We start from the raw sequence: 19425 nt of genomic DNA, 5'->3' as shown, positions 1-19425 counted from the left end.
AATTTTTAACATTATTTCAAAATCTCTGGTGTTCGGTATAGTTGGTTGCATAGCAACTCACAATGCATTGATTTGTGTTTTTTAAAATTGAACATAGGGAATAAGTATGGACTATGTTCAGAGTTAAAAAAAATGTCCCGGTATAATCTATTCCATCTTTAAAAAAACAATAGGTTGCCATGCTTTAATTTTGTAAAATTGGTAGTACCGAGGAAAGTAGTAGTTATATTTGATTTCATGTTGGTTGTAAACCTTTTTTAACTAAATTTGATATCCTATGTTGCAAGATGATTCTAAAACAAAAAGTAAATAAAATTATCAATAAATGTCATTTTGCCGTTTTTCTAATTTATTTTAAATTAGACAACACAAAGTAATAATTTAAAGGGTTTACTGCAAGTGCATAATGCCAAAAGTTGTGTCTTTTGAGACAAAACGTGGTGTGTTGCAGTGCTACACACATTTTAAACGAGATAGGCCCGATCTAAGTAACGATGCGTTTATTAAGAGATTGATGGATTGGCAAATCGAGGAACCAGTTTTTACTCAATCAAAAATGTTTATCGCGATAAAAAACGTCCTACTACTCTCTCATCTGTCAAAAGTGGTTAAAATTACATGCTACTCCTGTCAGATTCTCAAATTGTTTTTAATGATTGTGTTTTTGATAACTCTATTATAAATAAATAATTACCTAACGTTAAAGTTTGTATTCTGGAATTAATTTTGTCAAAAATAACACAAATTAATTTTTTATATCAGATAAATTTCCCAATTTTCAGTTAAACATTTATGCTCGAGCTAAAGCTCTAGGGCCTGATCAGAATAAAAATGCCCAAATTCAACTCATAAAATTGTCAAGGCAAAAAGTTTTCGACAAATTGAAAAATTTATCCGATAACAAAATTAGGTCTTATTATTTTACCTTCGATAAATTAAATTTTTCAATAGCTAATATAAGTGATGGGTAAATTTTATGAATAAGTTTTTTATGTTAATAATTTGAAAATCAGTTTTGGTCCGTTTTGTCAGTTTTGGTAATTCCGTATAAATATTCACCCCTTTCATGAGATTCCATCTATTTAGAAAAATCTTAAGTAAAAATTCCCGTGTATTACAAAAAATTTTTTCGGGCTCCATCTAGAAAAACTGATTTTCCCTTCGTCTAAATCGTCAAGTAAATGGCATTTCCCTGCCTTGGCAAAAAATTCGAATTTTTAATGAAAGATTTTAGGTTGGACGACGACGGTTTTGAACATTTGAGGAATTGATTGAAATTTGTCGTGACAGTCGCTTCTTGGATCTTTTACGTTGCCAATGAAAGAAAAATAAATTCCATATCCTGTGATTTTTTAACAAAAATTATTATATTTTGGTTTAAATAACTTGTTGACCGAAAAAGTTTTGTGTATTACACGGCTAAAAAATGTCGGCTGACGCCTCTGCTCCACAAACCGTTCTTGCTCTTGCAAAATGGCATTTTCTAGCCTTGTGATACAACTATTTTCATGCGGCCGGCCGTTATCGACGGTTTTGCAAGATTCAAAATCCGCCGTGAACGTTAAATTCCCGGCCTAGTACCTGACCTGACCTGACCTTGGTTAAACATTCACTAGAGAATGGGCAGGCAGCATTGACTCTTAATTGTTTAAAGTTTCACATAGAAGTTACTTTGGTTGAATAAATTAATATATCGTGTGTTCCAATAAAAACTCACTCGCAGTAAGCCATGACTATAGAGATAGATAGACTGGTCATGTCGATTTTAGGATCATTGGAAGTAGTTCATTTGTTACTTACAAATTTTCATCATATTGTGAATGACAGATAACCTATAAATTTACTTTAGTAGTTCATTTCACCTCTGGTACTAAGACATACTTCACTTTTGTCATGGCTTGCTGCGAGTGGGTTTTTTGCGGAACACACGATAGAATATATCCTAAGGAAGTCCGTTTCGGCTCAGGGACGCGAGAGTCGCGGGTTCGATTCCGACTGTGAAACAAAATTTTTACTTTTTAAAAATGATTTAAATTTGTCGGCATGAAAAATTTTGTGGATTACACGTCCAGAAAATGTTTTGCGAGTGCTCGTGTTGCTCGCCGAGGCTAGGCGCCTTGGCTACGCAATACCACTCACACTCGCAAAATATCATTTTCTGGACTAGTAATCCAAATTACTATATCTGTGGCGGTCGTGAAAAAGTAGGTAAGTCAAATAAATTCAAAAATGAGTTAACGATGTTTACACCTTAATAATAAATCATGGAGTTAAATAATTCAGATTTTCACAGTTTAAAATTTACTTATATTGAAAGCAAGTACAGGTAGAAAGAAGTTTCTATTTAATTACAGGATTTTAGGAATGATGTGGAATTTTGAATCGTTGCCCTGAAAAATTAACATTTTCGACTTACCTATTTTTTCACGACCGCCACAGATATAAGTACAGAGTTATTCAACGTAGAGTTCCAGCGAAAATTTAATGTTATGCAACACAAAATCCAAAATTTTACAATTATTACGCCGCTGTATCAGTATTATTATAAAATATGTAGTTATATTATTTTATTTCAATATAATATTGGTGTTTTCTTTAAATTTTACCTCGTATTAGGCGTTGAAGAGTTGATTATGAACGCACCACTCGTGTAAAACGTAAGATTTAAACAGCTGATCCGTGATCCGTAACCTGTATAGTGTGTTCATATTTCCATAATTAGATTGTCCACTTTTATATATCTGAATGGAACTGGAATAGCAAACAAGTTCTCTTTCAAATGAATTGGATTAAAATTAGTTCACAAGAGTTTAATTAAATTGTCTGCATAAACAAACACAATTTCTTCAAAACAAATTGTTTTATAACGAGAATAAAAGAAATGTCAAAGAAAGTGACCCTTTTAGATGCGCGCCAATTTATTTTAAAATTAGTATGTATTAATCTTTTTTCATGGATAAAATAAACTTCGTGTTATTAGATACTTTAGGCTGGAAATTATGACGGCGGCGAAGTAGTAATTACACGATTACGCTGAACTCATCCGTCCTAAAACAAAATAGAAATTTCACTATTAAAAGCATTAAGGCGTCGTTTAGGTTTTGCTGCGTTAGTAATAACAGTAGAAGTTGCGAATAATACGATTAATTTTAATTGGATTGTCCATACAGCATCCATCAATAAACTGCGCCGCTCCGGCCTAATCCATACACGATGTTGCACTAAGAGTACGTCAGAGTCGACACACATAGTTAGAAAGAGATGAAAACATACGCTTGCGTATGCGTCGGGACGTACAACAGGAGCGTCGGTTTTGTTAAACTTGTAGATTCTCACCGGGCGTCCTGCAAGCGAGAGGTGTCGTCGAACAAACCTTCCGGCGACCCGCGAAACGTTCGAACATAAAACTGACTTTTGTGAAAGAATTTTTTCACGACTCCGGGGCTGTGTATAGGAAATAGTTTGGACGGGGGGCAATTTTTTCCGGAAGCTTACATGAGACAGGACTGGTGAGATGATAAGGCAAGTAGAGGAAAATAGAATTATCTTTCCCCCGACACATTTTTGTTGAACGACGAATCTTTTGAATTCCTATCAAGTGAATTATTTGAATTCTTTACGCGTAACACGCGAGAAACGCACCCTTTCGTCTACTAAGACAAAAAACTAACAAAACAATTTGTCGTTTATTTCTTGAACGTATTTATAGCCTGAAACTTCCAGGATGATATTGTTACATTTTGAATAAGTTTATATTGGTCATCCCAAATCCTCACAAGTCAGTAGCACTTGAAATTTCTGTATATTTTGATCATTTAAAATGCCAACAAATAAAATATTTACGATCGGTGTGAGAGCTTCGAAACATAAACAGGTGAACTTTTTCCGGAATAATAACAAACTCAAAAACAACAATCGTTGATAGCAAAAATTGAGATTATTTTAAATGGCATTGTGTTGTTTGCATAACCTTTTAAAAAACATATCACGCTTCTATTTGCAATATTTAATGAAACAATTTTTATTAAAATTATCAGTTTCACTGTCACTACTTTTCACTATAATATCGAAACTAACCGAAATGTTCGGATTATTTCATAAATTGTTGCGTAGTACTATAGGGGTCGGTAGTTGTTTTTAATTGTTTGCAAAAATACAAAATGAAACCGTGTATTTATATCTCTCTTAAATGTAGTAAAATATAGTTAACGTGAAGCTTCTCTCTTATTTACTATAATAAAATATTTACCGTTTTAGTCAGTGGTTTCTCATTTTGTCGATAATCATGTTTATATTATTATTTATTACTATTACAATTTGGAGTCCATTTAAAATTTAGACCATTATTTTTGAATCTCTTAAGTCGTAGAAATCCAATCTCTCTAATTGTTTACATATATTTCGGATGATCTAGAAGTAACATTTGTTAAAATAAGATCTTTTTTGAAAACACTTCTCCTTTAAAACACTGTTAAAACACTGCTTTAACAGGAAGCGGCTTCAAATTTATTAAGGGCAACGGGATATTCCAGCATATGTCTGAATTTTTGAAATTTTGTCCCACGAAGTCATCTCAACAATATCACTACAATTCGAAGAACATTATTTCAATTAAAAACAAAGCTACGAATCGTTTTCAAATAAACGTTCTATTAATAAGTAGATTTCCTGTAATTATTTAACTACAAACTGATTCACATAACTTTCCGACCCTAAAGAAAGTTATAAATGCAGCCAGTAATCGTTATTCAGTGATAACTTGATATAGTTTGTCCAGCGAGAAATTGGTTGACATAAAAATCACTAAATTCTACGTAGAGAAAATACAGGGTGAGCAACAATAACTGATTCAGTTGGCAAAAAAAAAATTTACATACAATTTTCAAGACTGTGAATTGTACCTATTTCGGTTTGTTTTATTGACATTATTGACAGCTGGTATACATTTCAAATTTAAAATTCTTGGTTTTTGTAATCGTTTATTAATAACATGGTTTTCTCGTTGGAACATGACATAAAAGTCACCAAAAATCACCAGAATTTATTGCCAACTCAATCAGTACTTGTTGCTCACACGGTAGTACCTAACGCACGTAAAATTTGAAATATATCCTTTAAGCAGTAACATTTTTGCTCTGAAATTATGCTCTAATTAATGTATTCTAGTACATTTCGTAGTGTTGGGTTAATTTAATAAAATTCAAAATCTCCCAATTTCTCACTGGACAAAGTTCACCTTTATTTACTATGAAATCTGAACACTCCTGGCATTATTGACAATCACTTGTCAGTTCCTTTTTGTATAATTCTGAAATAATTTTTGTTAATTAAAATGTGCTCCAATGACGAAAGGATCGATATGATATTGATGAGTCAGTTTCTTAAATAAAAAGAAATATTGTCGATTACTGTCATTTTTAAATTTCGTTACATAGGGTCAGAAAGTTATGTGAATCAGTCTGTATACTTATTAAAAACATTTAAAACTACGTAACACATTTTAACAGTAACTGTTTAAAAAAAAGACTTCTCGATCATGAAATGTTAATTCTATAGGTAAAACTGTCGATTTATTGAGGCATTTTGTACCACCTTTTAACTAATTATGTAACTGAAAATTTATTTTCTTAGTGACAGAAGTTTTACTGGAAATTTATAATAGTAGTTTATTTAACGAGTTTGTTACACAGGAGAAAATTCTCAAATTCTCAGTGTCGAACAAAAAAATTGATAACTGTTAATTGTCAAAATGGCAATAATGTCGTGAATAAGTAATACAAAATTTTAAGTTTATAATTATAAAAAATAAGTGCTATATACGTACCTAAATAGACCTAATAGCAATGCCTTTCGGTACTAACTAGTTAATAAATTAATCATTAATAAAGAAGATAATAAAAATATTTTTTTAATTTTCAACAATTTTTTTCTCGTTTTTTTTTTAATGTAATGATGATGACGAATAAATATAGCTTGCTATTTAAAAAAATAGATGATAACGTCATTACTTTGACAAGGAACACCTTGTATAAAAATTTTTTTACATCATTAAACGTGAAATTAAAATTAAAAACTGTTTTAGTTCTTTTTTTAAAACTCAACAGTTTATGATTTATCGAATTGTTGCGTTACTTTTGCTCCTCAGTGTATGTATAAATCAAACACCAAAGTCGGGGTATATTATTATTTGTAATGCGAACAACATATACCGTATTCCTAATAAGATCCCTTTTAAACGTTACTAAAAGGTGTAAATGAAAATAAGTACAAATTCTCTGATAGTGCTTAAAAGCTTTTTTCATAAAAATGTCTTCTTTTATCCACTTCCAATTTTATCGACTAATAAGAATATTTTTTTAGTTGATATACATTACCGTTTATTACTTTGAATACACCGAAAATAGAAATGCTATTGTCATAAGTTATTTAATTACAATTTTGACAAAAATAAATAAATATGTAAATAAAATGAAGCATCTAGCAAAAAAGGGGAAACACTTTTCTAATGAACTGAATTTTTTTCTCAGCGAAGGATTCAGCCTTGTCTTTACAACAGCTTCACAGATTCTCGGTATTCTGTGCACAGGTTTTTGAATAATTTCAACCGTTATTTTGTTCCATTGTTCTAGTAAAACCTCTCGAGTGGATTAATGCTCGCAATTACCCTATTTGCTATAACATGTTCTTGTTCATCTTAGGGAAAATCTATTGAATTGAAGTCTGGGATTTTAAGAAGGACATATTTCATGTTTTTAGAATTTCCTAATTTTCTTCGTATTTAAAGTAGTTCATACAAAATGGTGATGATATAGTTATGGGTCATTAACTCATTACTCTTCTGACAGTTCTTCTAATTACATATAACCCAGAAGAAATATTGTGGCGGTCCGAGATGTTATGCTAATAGTGTTCGTTCATTGCTTTTTATTTTCTCACTCATGCATGTCTACTTTGAGAGCGAAATAACGTAGTATAGTTCCCGCGTTACTACTGACGTCCCCAGTTACTCCATTTTAAAATTTTATATAATAATCTCTGTTCGTAATGACAGTCTATGAAAGAGAAAATTTTTCTTAATATGCTCTGCAAAGAAGTAGTCGGTTATAAAGGAATGTTTTTGAGATATTTCATTTTTAATTTAAAAAAAATTAATATTTTATAAATTAGAAAAATCGATTAAGTATATCTACCTACTATTATTGAAATAGTAATAAATTTTGAGATTCTAACATTAAACATTTTTTGTTATTTGTTATTATTAATCGCATAAATCATCATTTTTATGCTCCATTAAGTATTAAATTTAAACAAATGTACAAACTTTCCTTCATAATTTATAGGTTTTTTACACAGATGTACTAAAAAACGTATCCTCTTTCATAATTATTATATTAAAAATTTAAAGCCCCATTTAAAATTTTTAAGTGGTGGTGGCTAAGGGCGGCTGAGAACGGAGTTATAACGTGACATCTATGTTAAATTACGTGCCCCTATTCGCCTTAGTTTCTAAAATTTCAAATTTGTAACTTTCAAATTCACCGGAAGTAGATGCATGAGAACTCCCAGTATGGATCCACATATTTAGGAAAATATTTATTCAACTCTTATAGTAAAATAAAACACCAAACAATAACATATTTTGAATAACACTATTAATACGACGTAAATAATATTTTTAGTTGGAAGTAAACATATCACCTTAAAGCTTTAATTGAATATTTGTGAACAATTAAAAAACAATAAAAGATTATTTATTTCTCAAGACTGGAGATAAATGTTTGCAACTCGTAAAATTCTGCTGCAAATTAAACTAGTACTTATTTTTATTTGCACTTACACTAAGCGGTTTATTTTTATTTGATTACTAGATCCCGAATGATTTACGCTCAAAAATACCGTGAAGTTTCAAATTTCAACGGAATTCTAAAAATCGCAGCATTATGTAACGCTTTTTTGTGCCTGGCTTATAAGTATTATTTCCTAATTATTTATGCCTCAAAAATACAAAAAAAAAAACGCCATTAGTCCACACAAACTTCGCTTTTCTAATAAGAATTTTAATATTTGATGTCTCAGATGAGAATTCACATTTAACCCTGAATTTGTTCCCGAAGGTAAAAAAATTGGTCAGAAAGGAAATGACTTATCGATAATGTAATGGACTATCTAGAAGCCATTATCGTCGTCGTAATTGTTTTCTTTTTACTGTTTGCAACGAAGATACAACATCCAGTTCACACTTCTGTTGCGGCAATGCATTATTATTAGATTTCTTTGCACGAAGATATTAAAAAGTCGCTGAAAGACTTGAAAGGCTTAGCCAGCAGATTGGAAAAGAACCTCTGCCAAAGAAGCAAGTGTTATTTCATAATTGTTTATACCTCGAAAGTAAAAAAATGCTGTTATTCTCCACACACTTTATTTCTGTAACTTATACGTTTATATACTTCGTCCAGCGAAAGATTGGGAGATTTTAAATTGTATTAAATTAACCCGACGCTACAAAATGCACTAGAATACATTAATTAGAGAATAATTTCAGAGCAAAAATGTTACTGCTTGAAGGATATATTTCAAATTTTACTTGCGCTAGGTATTACTTTCTCTACGTAGAATTTAGTGATTTTTATGTCAACCAATCTCTCGCTGGACAAACTTTATATAATATAAATTTGATGCAAATTTGACAGTTTTCTCAATAGTAAATTTCAAAATATGATTGTCATGTCATAAAACGCAAAGTCTGTGAAGGATATTTTCCCAATTCTATACTTCTATACTGTACACACAGTTAGAAAATAACACTTAATCTCCAGGAACAAAAATTGTGTTGTTCCACATAAATTTCTTGTCAAAAATGAATTAAAGAGAAGCAAAAAAGATCCCATCTTTCAATTAAAATGAATTTTCTCGATACGTAAACAATGCATTTTTATTGGAATTTTAACAGATTTTTTTTCAGTTTTAATGGAAGTTTTCCGATGCAACAAAAATTCGATATCAAAAACTTTGATTGAATTTTCTTTATTTCCATACATTATGCAAAACGACAACGCAAACATTTTGACTCCTGATCGTTCCAAGGGGAGACTGTTTATAAGTAATTCTAAATGCCGCTGTAAAATTCATTTCTGGTCGTTTAGTCAATGCGATCATTAATTATTAATGCATGTGCGTATGTCACACAACAAATCACCACATTTCGACCAATTAAGCGGACGGAGTTGAACGGATGTCGTTTGAGAATCTCTCCACCCTATTAAATTTTCACGAAAATCGATCAGATCAAAATCAATTTGACGGAAATTTCGAGTGCTTCACAATAAGGTTTCTAAGCTAAAGGTTTGAGAGCAAACACCCAAATTGGGAAATCGTTCGCTAAGTTGACGTGTACTATTCACAGATAAATTGCGATTTCCTAGGCTTTTATCCTGTCAAATCCATTTCACAATTAATGGAGAGAGCTTCAGGCACTACTGCAAAAAAATCTTCCTTCTGTTGATTCTAGTTAACAATTTACTTTTAGGATCACTGCTTGTCATAAGTTTCTTATACACTCTCATCCTGTATTATTTTCATATCTATTGTATTCACACAGTAACCGTCCTTTCGCCCCGAGAAATAAAAAAGTTTGCGACAACATAGTTATAAAGATATTCACGCAACACAAAACCCACCACCTAAACAATGAGCCTTTTTTAATTAATTTTTTATTGTTCATTTTAAGCTTCATTATAAATTTTGAATGGACTCGACTGAATGATTTTAATCAGTTTCACACTTTGAAGAGGCTTACATATAAAGTTAGTTTTAATGATCTGACCTTATCAAGCAAACAATTTTATGTTTATCTTTAATTTAATATTATTTCTATCCACAGATAATTTCAGATCCGGTTTATCCCTTCCGCAATTATTTATAAAAGTAATTACGTATCATCTCTCACCGAATTGCAACTGTAACGTGTACAAATTAATTATTATGGAATGAACTTGATTATGAAATTGCATAATTATACATTTTGAAATTATACACTGAAATAGCTATTTACAATCGAGTGTGGGAAGTTACATTTTGCAGCGCGAAGTTTAATTTGAAACACGACGCGCAGCGGAGTGTTTCATAAACTGAGTCTCTGGATCAGGGTTGCCGTGGAATTAACAAGCTATCTATGAAATTATTTATTTCAATTATTTTTGATATTTACTTGACAACTTTCAAGTCAGCAGGTTATAATTCAAATTTTAAAGAGAACATAAAATTTTTATTATTTAAATGAGTTCCGTGACAGATTAGCGCTACTTTGAAGTACCATAAAAACTACGGGCATTAGAAGTAAAGAATTCTATAGATGGTTTTTACATTTCATTGCTATCGCGATCCAAAGACTTTTTGATCATACTATATTATACGACGAGGGACTAAAGTGTATATTTTTATCCCGAGATCAAGTTTCATGAGCGCAGCGAGGGCAATAATTACATAAAAGATGGAAAGGCAACAAAAAATATTTTATCTTACAAAAATAATTTCTGGTAAAATTCTTTCACCACTTATTTTATGGAAATAATTTAAATTTAAACGTCAACAGTTTTCCACTTTAAGCTGCTTATCTAAGTTATTCAATGTAGTTTTATTAATGGTTTTTGTAGTAATAATTCTACTTTACAGAGACAATTATGTAAACCATACTTTACCACTTGCCACTATTGTATAAAATAAAGTAATACTTTACACACTTTTATGTTGTATAATAAGCATTATTACTAAAATGAATTGCGATATTGCTACTTTTTCATTACTAGTAACTACTAAAATAAAATAAATAAAGAAAAGTCTATGAAGAACCCTTTAGTAAAAAACCTGCATTCATTTATTTCATCAAACGATGCCAAAAATAACTGTATAGCATAAATTACATCAGCTAAAACAACTAATCACACTTCATATGGTTTGGTTGTAATGAGGGTGTGTCGCTTCACTGATATAATAGCTATCCCCGACCAATCTGACCGTGAAGTATTATACGAAGTGTATATAAAAGAGAACGTGTCCCTCAAATATTAATGTTTTTACAACATCGAAACCGGTCACGTAGCTTCCTCCATTATAGCCTATTATTATTTTTCTCGCTTTTCTACCACATTCCTGAAAATATCTCTTGTAAACCTGACAAATGCGTTTACCCTAAAGTTAGATTTCCACCATACGTGAAATATCCAAGAACTACACGTGAAGCGAGAATACGTTCTAACTTGATTTTAGATTTAAGATGCAGCTTCGGTTGAATTTAAGAGATCTACGAAAAATGTGCAGTTTGAAAGTTATCTGAGATGTCTGAACAGTTTTCGTATGACCTAAAACGTTTTGTAATCGTTATCTTGACATTTGATTTTAAAGCCTTCCGCAGTTTCAGAACGAACACATTATCATAATCTTTGGTGGCTTTAGCAACTAAATTCGTCTTTTCTATCTCTTTCATGCTCTATTTGAAGACTTATCTCTATCTCGTTCGCATTTAACAATTTAAAATGGTTTGCTTTGTATGTTTATCTGAAAATCGGGTAGAACGAGGGGAAGACTCGTGGCTTATTCGCCGACAAATCCTCCTGGAAGTGTTGTTAAAAGAAGGTTTGAAAACATTGTTATTGAACTAGGGACACTAGAAGCTTCACTACTTTCTAATCCAATCTGAATTTACAAGACCGACAATTTTTCTTAAAAAGTTGTTTGTCTTGTCAAAAGTTTAATCGAACCGTAAAACTGGATTGTCAACTTTAACCTTTAGGCAATAATTTCTTCGTTTTTAATCGACACTCGGTTATATTTCATTCTAACCGGTTGCCAACAATTTCATGTTGATTTTCTCATTTATATGAAAATTCTTCACTGTTCTTTGTACGTTTGTAACAAGACTTCAATAATCACAGCATCTTTTATTTATGAACAAAAAAATTCCGACTTTTGTTCTTCCAATTGGTATTACTTCTTGATCTAAAATTGAAACTTGCGCCGCCCTTTCTAGACACGCCAAGTGGAAAATAATCGCTATATCAGTATTGTATACCCGGTGAATTTGTGTATCCTGTCTACCTTATTAGATTACTGTAATGACGCACGGTTATAATTCTTTCAAAGCAACAACTAAACCTTCCTTAACGCAAATCCTATAACGCATTTGATTTAATTTCAGATCTTGTGCAATGGTGGAAGTAACAACACAGCCCAAATTGAATAAACTACAATGTGAAGTGTTAATTGAATTCTAGTGGGAGAAAATGGATTACGTTAGAAACCATCATTTGTGGCGACCTCTCGCTGCCATGTCTGGAAAAGAGCAAGAGCCGTCGGTAATTACAGCCCCGCCCGAAAATTTTTCTTTAAAGTCGACAATTTTCCACAACATAATCACCATAGCCTCCTCGACCGAAGAAAATAATGACGTATGGTACCCTATCGTTTTCAGCGAGAATTCCAGTTTATATTTCAAAAAATACGACGATTTATTTTTCTACCCGAACTACACTTTGATGAACAATTTTAGTTTGAATTTTACCGTGAACAGAACTTTTACTTATTCTCCACAAGACGAAACCATCAAAATCATAACAATGGTAGGGATTGCAGTTTTGCTGGGTTTCATCATACTAGCGACAGTCATAGGTAAGAACGAAATTTTAATTTTTGTGATTTTACCAAATAAGTTTTAATTGTAAATAAAGTTTGAACGTGGAATTTCGTAATGACTAATGATCTACGACGCCACACATCTAATCAATTGCCTAAGATAAAAAAAAAATAATGATTGGCACAAATCGATTTATTAGACTATCAAACATGCACCGAAGGAAATACATACTTACGAAATTACTTAAACAATTTATAGAGTCTTGTAATTTAAAAAAATCTGCTCTGGCACTACGCCGAGATCTTGAAAACCGTGAAGTTATCTCGCGATCTTGGCTTTAAAACCGTCAAATTTTTATTTGTATACTGTTGTTGATTATTTTCCTAATCGTAGGTAGTCGTGGAAAAAAGATTGTATGGAACTCATACATAAAGTGTCTTTTTGGACTCACTACTTTCACAATGACATTTTGCGACCCCAACACTTAACCGTGAACGTAGATTTCGCGCACTAGTGCTTCAAAATCATCCAAAAAGCACTGGTCTTTTTGAGCATACTGAAAATAATTTGACTTGCTAATAATAAAAGCTGGTTTACAAAACATCGTTTCTCCAATTTCGATGTTGAACATTTCGAAAGAGTGAAAATAAATCACTATTAATTCGCGCCACCTATTCACAAGGGGTACACGACAAATCAGACATAATGTTCATTTCAAAAAATATGAAACACTCGCTTCCTCATCGCTCGTGCCTTAAATAATAATGCGCTCATGCGCGAAAAATGTCTTCCCGCACTCGGTTCGTAAATAACTATTTTCTCATTATGGGATTGTTGTACGCGCCTGCGGCTCGTACAAAATCTACTACTTTATGCACTTTTTGCATAAATTACAACCTTAAATGCCAGTAGGAAGTAATTTCCAGAGTTTTACGTTTTTTAACATTGAAAAATATAACATTTTAATTTCCATTCTTTACTTTACTTTGAAACGCTCACTAGAGTAGACTATTTATCTATTTAGTCTGGAAATTTCCTCCGGTACAAATGTACAATAGCTTCTAATAAGTCGACTCATACCAGTGATATATTTTTTGCTTCCTCTGAATTAATGCAAGCAGAATTTTAATTTGACTGAACTTTAAGGGCTCATTCACAAGACTCGCAGCGAGATAAGTTGACTAAATACAAAATCTATTATTTTTTATGCGTTTTCCAGGCTAATTCAGATTTCTAACTAGAGTTATTTAAAATATCCTTCTGAAAGTTTTAACATCTTTCTACATAAAACTTCAAATGAATTTGAGACTTTCTAGTGAGTAACATTCACTCATCAATCAAACTTGAAATAATAGTACGTTCGTGAAATTAATATAAACAGAAAACAAGCCGCAGTCCAACAAACTTTCCGGATAAAATTATTACCTACATAAAATTTAATTTACAAAATAATGAATTTTGTTTTAAGACGCATTTAAACAAACAACAAAAAATTGTTACCGTTTATTAACTTTTTTTGCTACCTACTTCATTTATTCAACTAAAATGGTTATATGTGTATCAAGGCCGCGAAATCATCCTTTAACGTACCGAGAGAAAAATTGTCACCGACGGCGACGCAAGACAATCTCAAAGATGTTAAAGGATTTCGCGGCCAAGGTGTACACAACATTTTTTGTGCAATCGAAAATTTGTATTCATTATAAAACCAACAAGCAAAATTTACTTCACTGTAACATGAATAAAACAATTCATTTTGTAAATGATCGTAAAATTGTCGGAAGAGAATTGTAGTGAAAGTAATGTTTCAGTTTTAGAGTTAAAAAGTACGTATATATTATTATAAATTCTGCGGTTTCTACACTGCGCCGCAAAATTAGCGCATACTGTGTAAAAACTTTTAAAATGCCTGTAAATTTAAATTTTAAATGATGCATTATGAAAAGTGGATTTAAACTTTAAGATAATGCGAATGAACATTTTTGGTTTCCAAATGGCAGTGAAAAATTTTCTAAAAAGGAATACGATTAATTTTCTAAATTATGCGTTAATTTTGCGGCGCAGTGTAATTTGATACCCGAAAAATCTAAACGGCAGTCTTACCTGGAAACTTTGATTGTATCAAATATTAAAATGACGTTTAACTTTAACGGCTGTCGTTAAAATCAACGGCCGCGAAATTGGATTTCGCGGCCTGTTTTAGGTACACGAAGGGCTCGTTTCGCGTACGGTTCACAAAAAAATATATTTAGTCTCTAAATTTTGTTAAAGATTTTATTAATGAATTAATTATTTCAAACATAACAATTTTTTTATTGCAAAGTAGGAATATGAATCGATTATAACTGGTAAATTATGGTACATTGTTTGTGGTTCATAAAATACGATTTATTTAAAATAATGTGATTAATTGAACAATACAGGAATAAATCATGTCGTAATAAAAGTGAGTCGTATGTATTATTTAAAATTTTTACTAGGTTTGTTTCGTTTTTCAATGGTTCTAACTTTATTTATGTTTAGTCAAAGCACAAAAATAGTTATTTGTACAACTAGTTATGAAAGTCATACTTTTCTTCACGAATTTGCACATTGATTAACGAAGGCGCAGCCCGAGTTAATCAAGCAAATAAGTGAAAAAAAGAGACTTTCATAACGTGTTGTACACACTGTTTTTTTGCATATCGATATAAGTTGAGAAATTTGGTCTAAAAGAATTTATGAAAAATTACAAAAAAAATGGGTATGCTTTGACAATCATCTCCAAGGTGATGGAATAAAATGATGCAAAAAAGTACTACTTTCACTACGATTTTTCGTGTAAAAAAGCGCTACTTTCACTACGATTTTGCGTGTAAAAAAGTGCCACTTTCATTAAGATATGCAAAAAAAATCTTTTCTTGCATATCAATTTAATCTTTATACAAAAAACGCGTCCTCTTACCTTCAACATTGACAAAAATGTTAAAAAGATAAAACTGATCATATATTTTTCAATATTCTCCCATTGTAGGTCATTTTGATCTTTTTTAAAACATCTTTGCTTTCAATGTCGTTAAAGGCGTTACAAAGTTAGGACAGATAGTAAATTATTCTATACTTCTGTATTTTAATGATTATGAATTTCTGCAGCTTACCTAATTTTTAATAAGTACGACCCTCGATGAAAATTATAATCGCCCAATTATTCTAAACAAAAATGTTGTTAAACAATGCAATGTCGGTAATTTTCTGTTGTAAAGTAAAGAGTGTACTGTCGAGTATGAGATATTAAAAATGGCACGCTGCATGAAAAGTGATTTATCGTTAGCTGTAAAATGCAAAAAAACACAGAGCCTAATGAAACGTTATTTAAAGCTGATATAGTCCTCTAACACCACCAAAGAGCTTAATGATCCATCGAGCGTTTCTACTTGGGGTCAAAATAATTTTTCAAATTCAACTTCTTAAATTATCCTCAAAGCTCGGAATCTTATCAGACAAAGACTTTTTTAATCTGAAATAAGATTGCTCATTTAACTGAAACAGCCTTTTTTATTTATCCCAGGACGCAAGTTAAAATCGTGGAGATAATAACACTTTTCTTCTTTTTAGCCGTTGTAAAATTCGACGCCATAAATTAAAAGCAAATTAACGAATTAACTTTATTGCTATTTTTAATTGATGTTTGTTTTAATTAGAAAGGCAAATAAGGATGAAATTTCCATTCGACAGCCGACCGAATTCGGAAAGGTTGTTGTAGAAGTAACGAGAGTTTAAGCACAATCCCTTGTCAATGCTGCGTGCTTACCGGTCCTGATATTTGCCGTCGAACAATGTCGGTGCCGTATCGATAAATTGATTTTAAAAATCTCTCCTAAAATTGTTGATAAAATATTCATGCTCTGCTAATCAAACAAACCAGAATGGAATTTTCACGAATACGTTTAACGAGGACTCCGAACGAAATTAAAATCTAAACATGGAATGTAAAAGTCGATTACCTAGGATATTGCAGCTATGATGACGGTTTTATGGAGGATGAACTTGAAATTATATCAGCGTAATATACGGGACGTCATGACCTAATTTTAAAAGTTCGCCACAATGTTGTCGACGTAAAATTTTAGAGATGGTCATTACGTTTTTGTTTGTACATTTCTTCCAAACTCGAACCTAGCAAACTACTTTCCTTCACGATCTTTCCCAAGGCAAATTTCGCGACTGAATTTTGCATTCCACCCTGAACATTGTAATTAATAAGGTATGTAATTGGTATGCCGCACATTCCATATGTTACCCACATTTACCAGGGTCGTACATACATCAGATGTGCTCCGCTTAATTTTGCAGATTTTTTGGAGGATATAATTCTTGCCACTAGACCTCTAACTGCCGGTATTTGTATAATTTTGAAGTTTATGACATCAAAATTTAAACAACGTGCAAAGTTCTACAGAAGTTTCGGTAACTCTGTACCCTTCCGAGTATGATAAACATAAAAGGAAGCTTAATGCTGTGTTTAGGATCCTCACCGCTAAGGTTCTCACTAACATCAATTAACAACATAACAACTTGACTTGTTGCCACATCAGCTTATAAGTTAACACATTTGGAAAATCTAACTGTTACTTCCGATTTGTAATTGTTTTGTATGTTTATTTTCCACAGTGTATGTTGTTTACATCCGCTACAGCTTCAACAAACGTTGATTTCATTTTTTTTTCTTTTTTGTAAATAACCACATACTGTAAATATCAAAGTGAACGATAAATCAATATTTTGCATTAAATAAAATAATGCGTCAAACTTACTGGATGAAAGAAGAAAAATATCGCCATGAATCTCAACAATTAATTTTGTTCACCGTTAACTGTGCTTTAATTTTAATTTTGCACTCTGGTAATTAATAATTTCATTTAAATGTAAAACCTCCGGTACTCGTTACACCCTATTGATTTAAACTTGAATCAATTTCCAATCTACTAAAGCAGATATCTTGTCTCTTTCAACAAAACGGCAAAGAATCTTCCTAATGAAATTGCAAGCGTACTTTAAAAAGTCTTAAGTCTTTATTTGTTTTAAGGCTTTAAGACGTGTACCTACATAAGAAACTTTGCTAGGTACATTTGGAAATAATATTCTAAACGCCAAAGCACATCAAAGCAGAGAATGTAAAAATTCTAAAACTTAAAAAAACGTCATTATTTTGTTGACTAAAAACTAATCAAATTTGAAATTTCTATAATAATTGAATCAATAACAATAATGATTCAGTTTAAACGAGACCATAGAAGGCAAAAATTATAAAATATTTTTGTAATAATTTGCCCGGCGCATCCACCATTTTTGCTGTTCCGTTTGTTTATGATTTTTTTAGATTTAGTTCGTAACATACATTGAAAAGGTTGTGTTAAAACGTTCACAAGAACGTCACAATTTGATAAAAAAGACTAATTTGATCTGACTCCTCAATAATAATTTTTTAGTTTTATTTTAATATTTAAAAGGTTGCATTAAAACTTGCACAAAAAGCGTCAGACTAATCGGATTTGAAGTCTGGATAATAATTTAATCAATAATAATAATACAGTTTAAGCAAGAGTACTGAATTTTTCAATATCCAACAACTTCGTTCATAAACTCATAAATCAATACCACTTTCATATTTAAATCTCCTTAGAGTATAGATTAAATGTTAATCCGCAGCTACTCCCATCGAAAAGTTAAATATAAACCGACTACCATCTCCATGTACGATTTGAAGAGAAATTCAGTCTCATTTTTTCATGAAGACAACAACTAAATGGAACATAATTTTTCCAAGTTCCAACATCCACCTCGACCTGACATCTCGAATAAATCACTAGTTAGTTAGTTAATTTCCGTGAAAGTTTTGTGTGAACACAGCAGCTGTTAACTGTTTTCAGCTACATACAGTCTTCCCCACAACACCCCGTCTCATCCATTAGATTTTTTGTACCGATGTACATCCGTCATGTTCATTTCGAATTGGCCGTGTTTATTCATGTAATGGGCCAATTAAATTCAATCTGAATTTGCTATTTTGGGCGCGCTCTATTTTCATCTAAAATGCAGCATCGCAAACATTAGAATAATTAATGAACAACAGCTGAAGGCAAGACGTGTTCCGGTAACAAGAAACGATGTGTGTTCCTTACTTATTGTGGTATCGATCCTTTATTAAATGTTACTTTATATCCAATTTGTTCCGTCGATCGCTCCCATGAGACCTAATATCGTCTATATACAATTTTTATTAAGCCTAAACAGCTTTTAACGTACTTAGACAACATTAATAAAGATGTGGCTACGTTCGTAACGAAAAAATTATTAATATAATAATAAAGCGTCGATGTTTCACGGTGTCCCGTATTCGATAAAATTAAATACTTTTACTTTCACACCGTAGTACATTTTTAGTAGCATCCAACGTTGATTTTTTTTGCACATTTAAAATTTGTTTTCATTCGTCGAATGTCGGAACAAATGGTATCGCTTAATAACATCTCGGTTTATTCAATTTAAGGAGAAATTCGGTGAATTCAATAAATATCCGATTAGGTTTTGCAGTGCGATGCATTTCCTCGCGAAACCAATTCCTATCAATTCAACCATAAACGAATCGCTAATCTGTTTAAAGCAAATGGAAGAATAAAAAAACAAGCCTACTAAAACTTCGTTTTATTCACAAGCTCTCTAACCTAGATGTGTGGTTTTTCTGACATTTAAACTTTCTCCAACTCGATCTATATTGGATTCGTTTTACGGTTCCGTTCATTTTGGTTTGTAAGCTT

The 19425-nt window shown here is 31.6% G+C and overlaps 1 protein-coding gene across 1 annotated transcript in view; it reads left to right on the top strand.

The window, feature by feature from the left end:
• The first annotated feature begins 3139 nt into the window (after nt 1–3139).
• Nucleotides 3140–19425, top strand: part of LOC138125226 (5-hydroxytryptamine receptor-like) — an 87232-nt gene continuing 70946 nt past the window's right edge. The window contains exons 1-2 of the mRNA XM_069040434.1: nt 3140–3522; nt 12194–12663. Of these exons, the coding sequence (XP_068896535.1) occupies nt 12279–12663 (385 nt within the window). The 5' untranslated portion in view covers nt 3140–3522; nt 12194–12278. The remainder of the gene's footprint in view (nt 3523–12193; nt 12664–19425) is intronic.

Source organism: Tenebrio molitor, chromosome 3, assembly GCF_963966145.1.
Source record: "Tenebrio molitor chromosome 3, icTenMoli1.1, whole genome shotgun sequence".
NCBI lineage: Eukaryota > Metazoa > Arthropoda > Insecta > Coleoptera > Tenebrionidae > Tenebrio > Tenebrio molitor.
The sequence above is the reverse complement of the archived record's forward strand: the minus strand, read 5'-3'. Positions and strand labels throughout refer to the sequence as shown.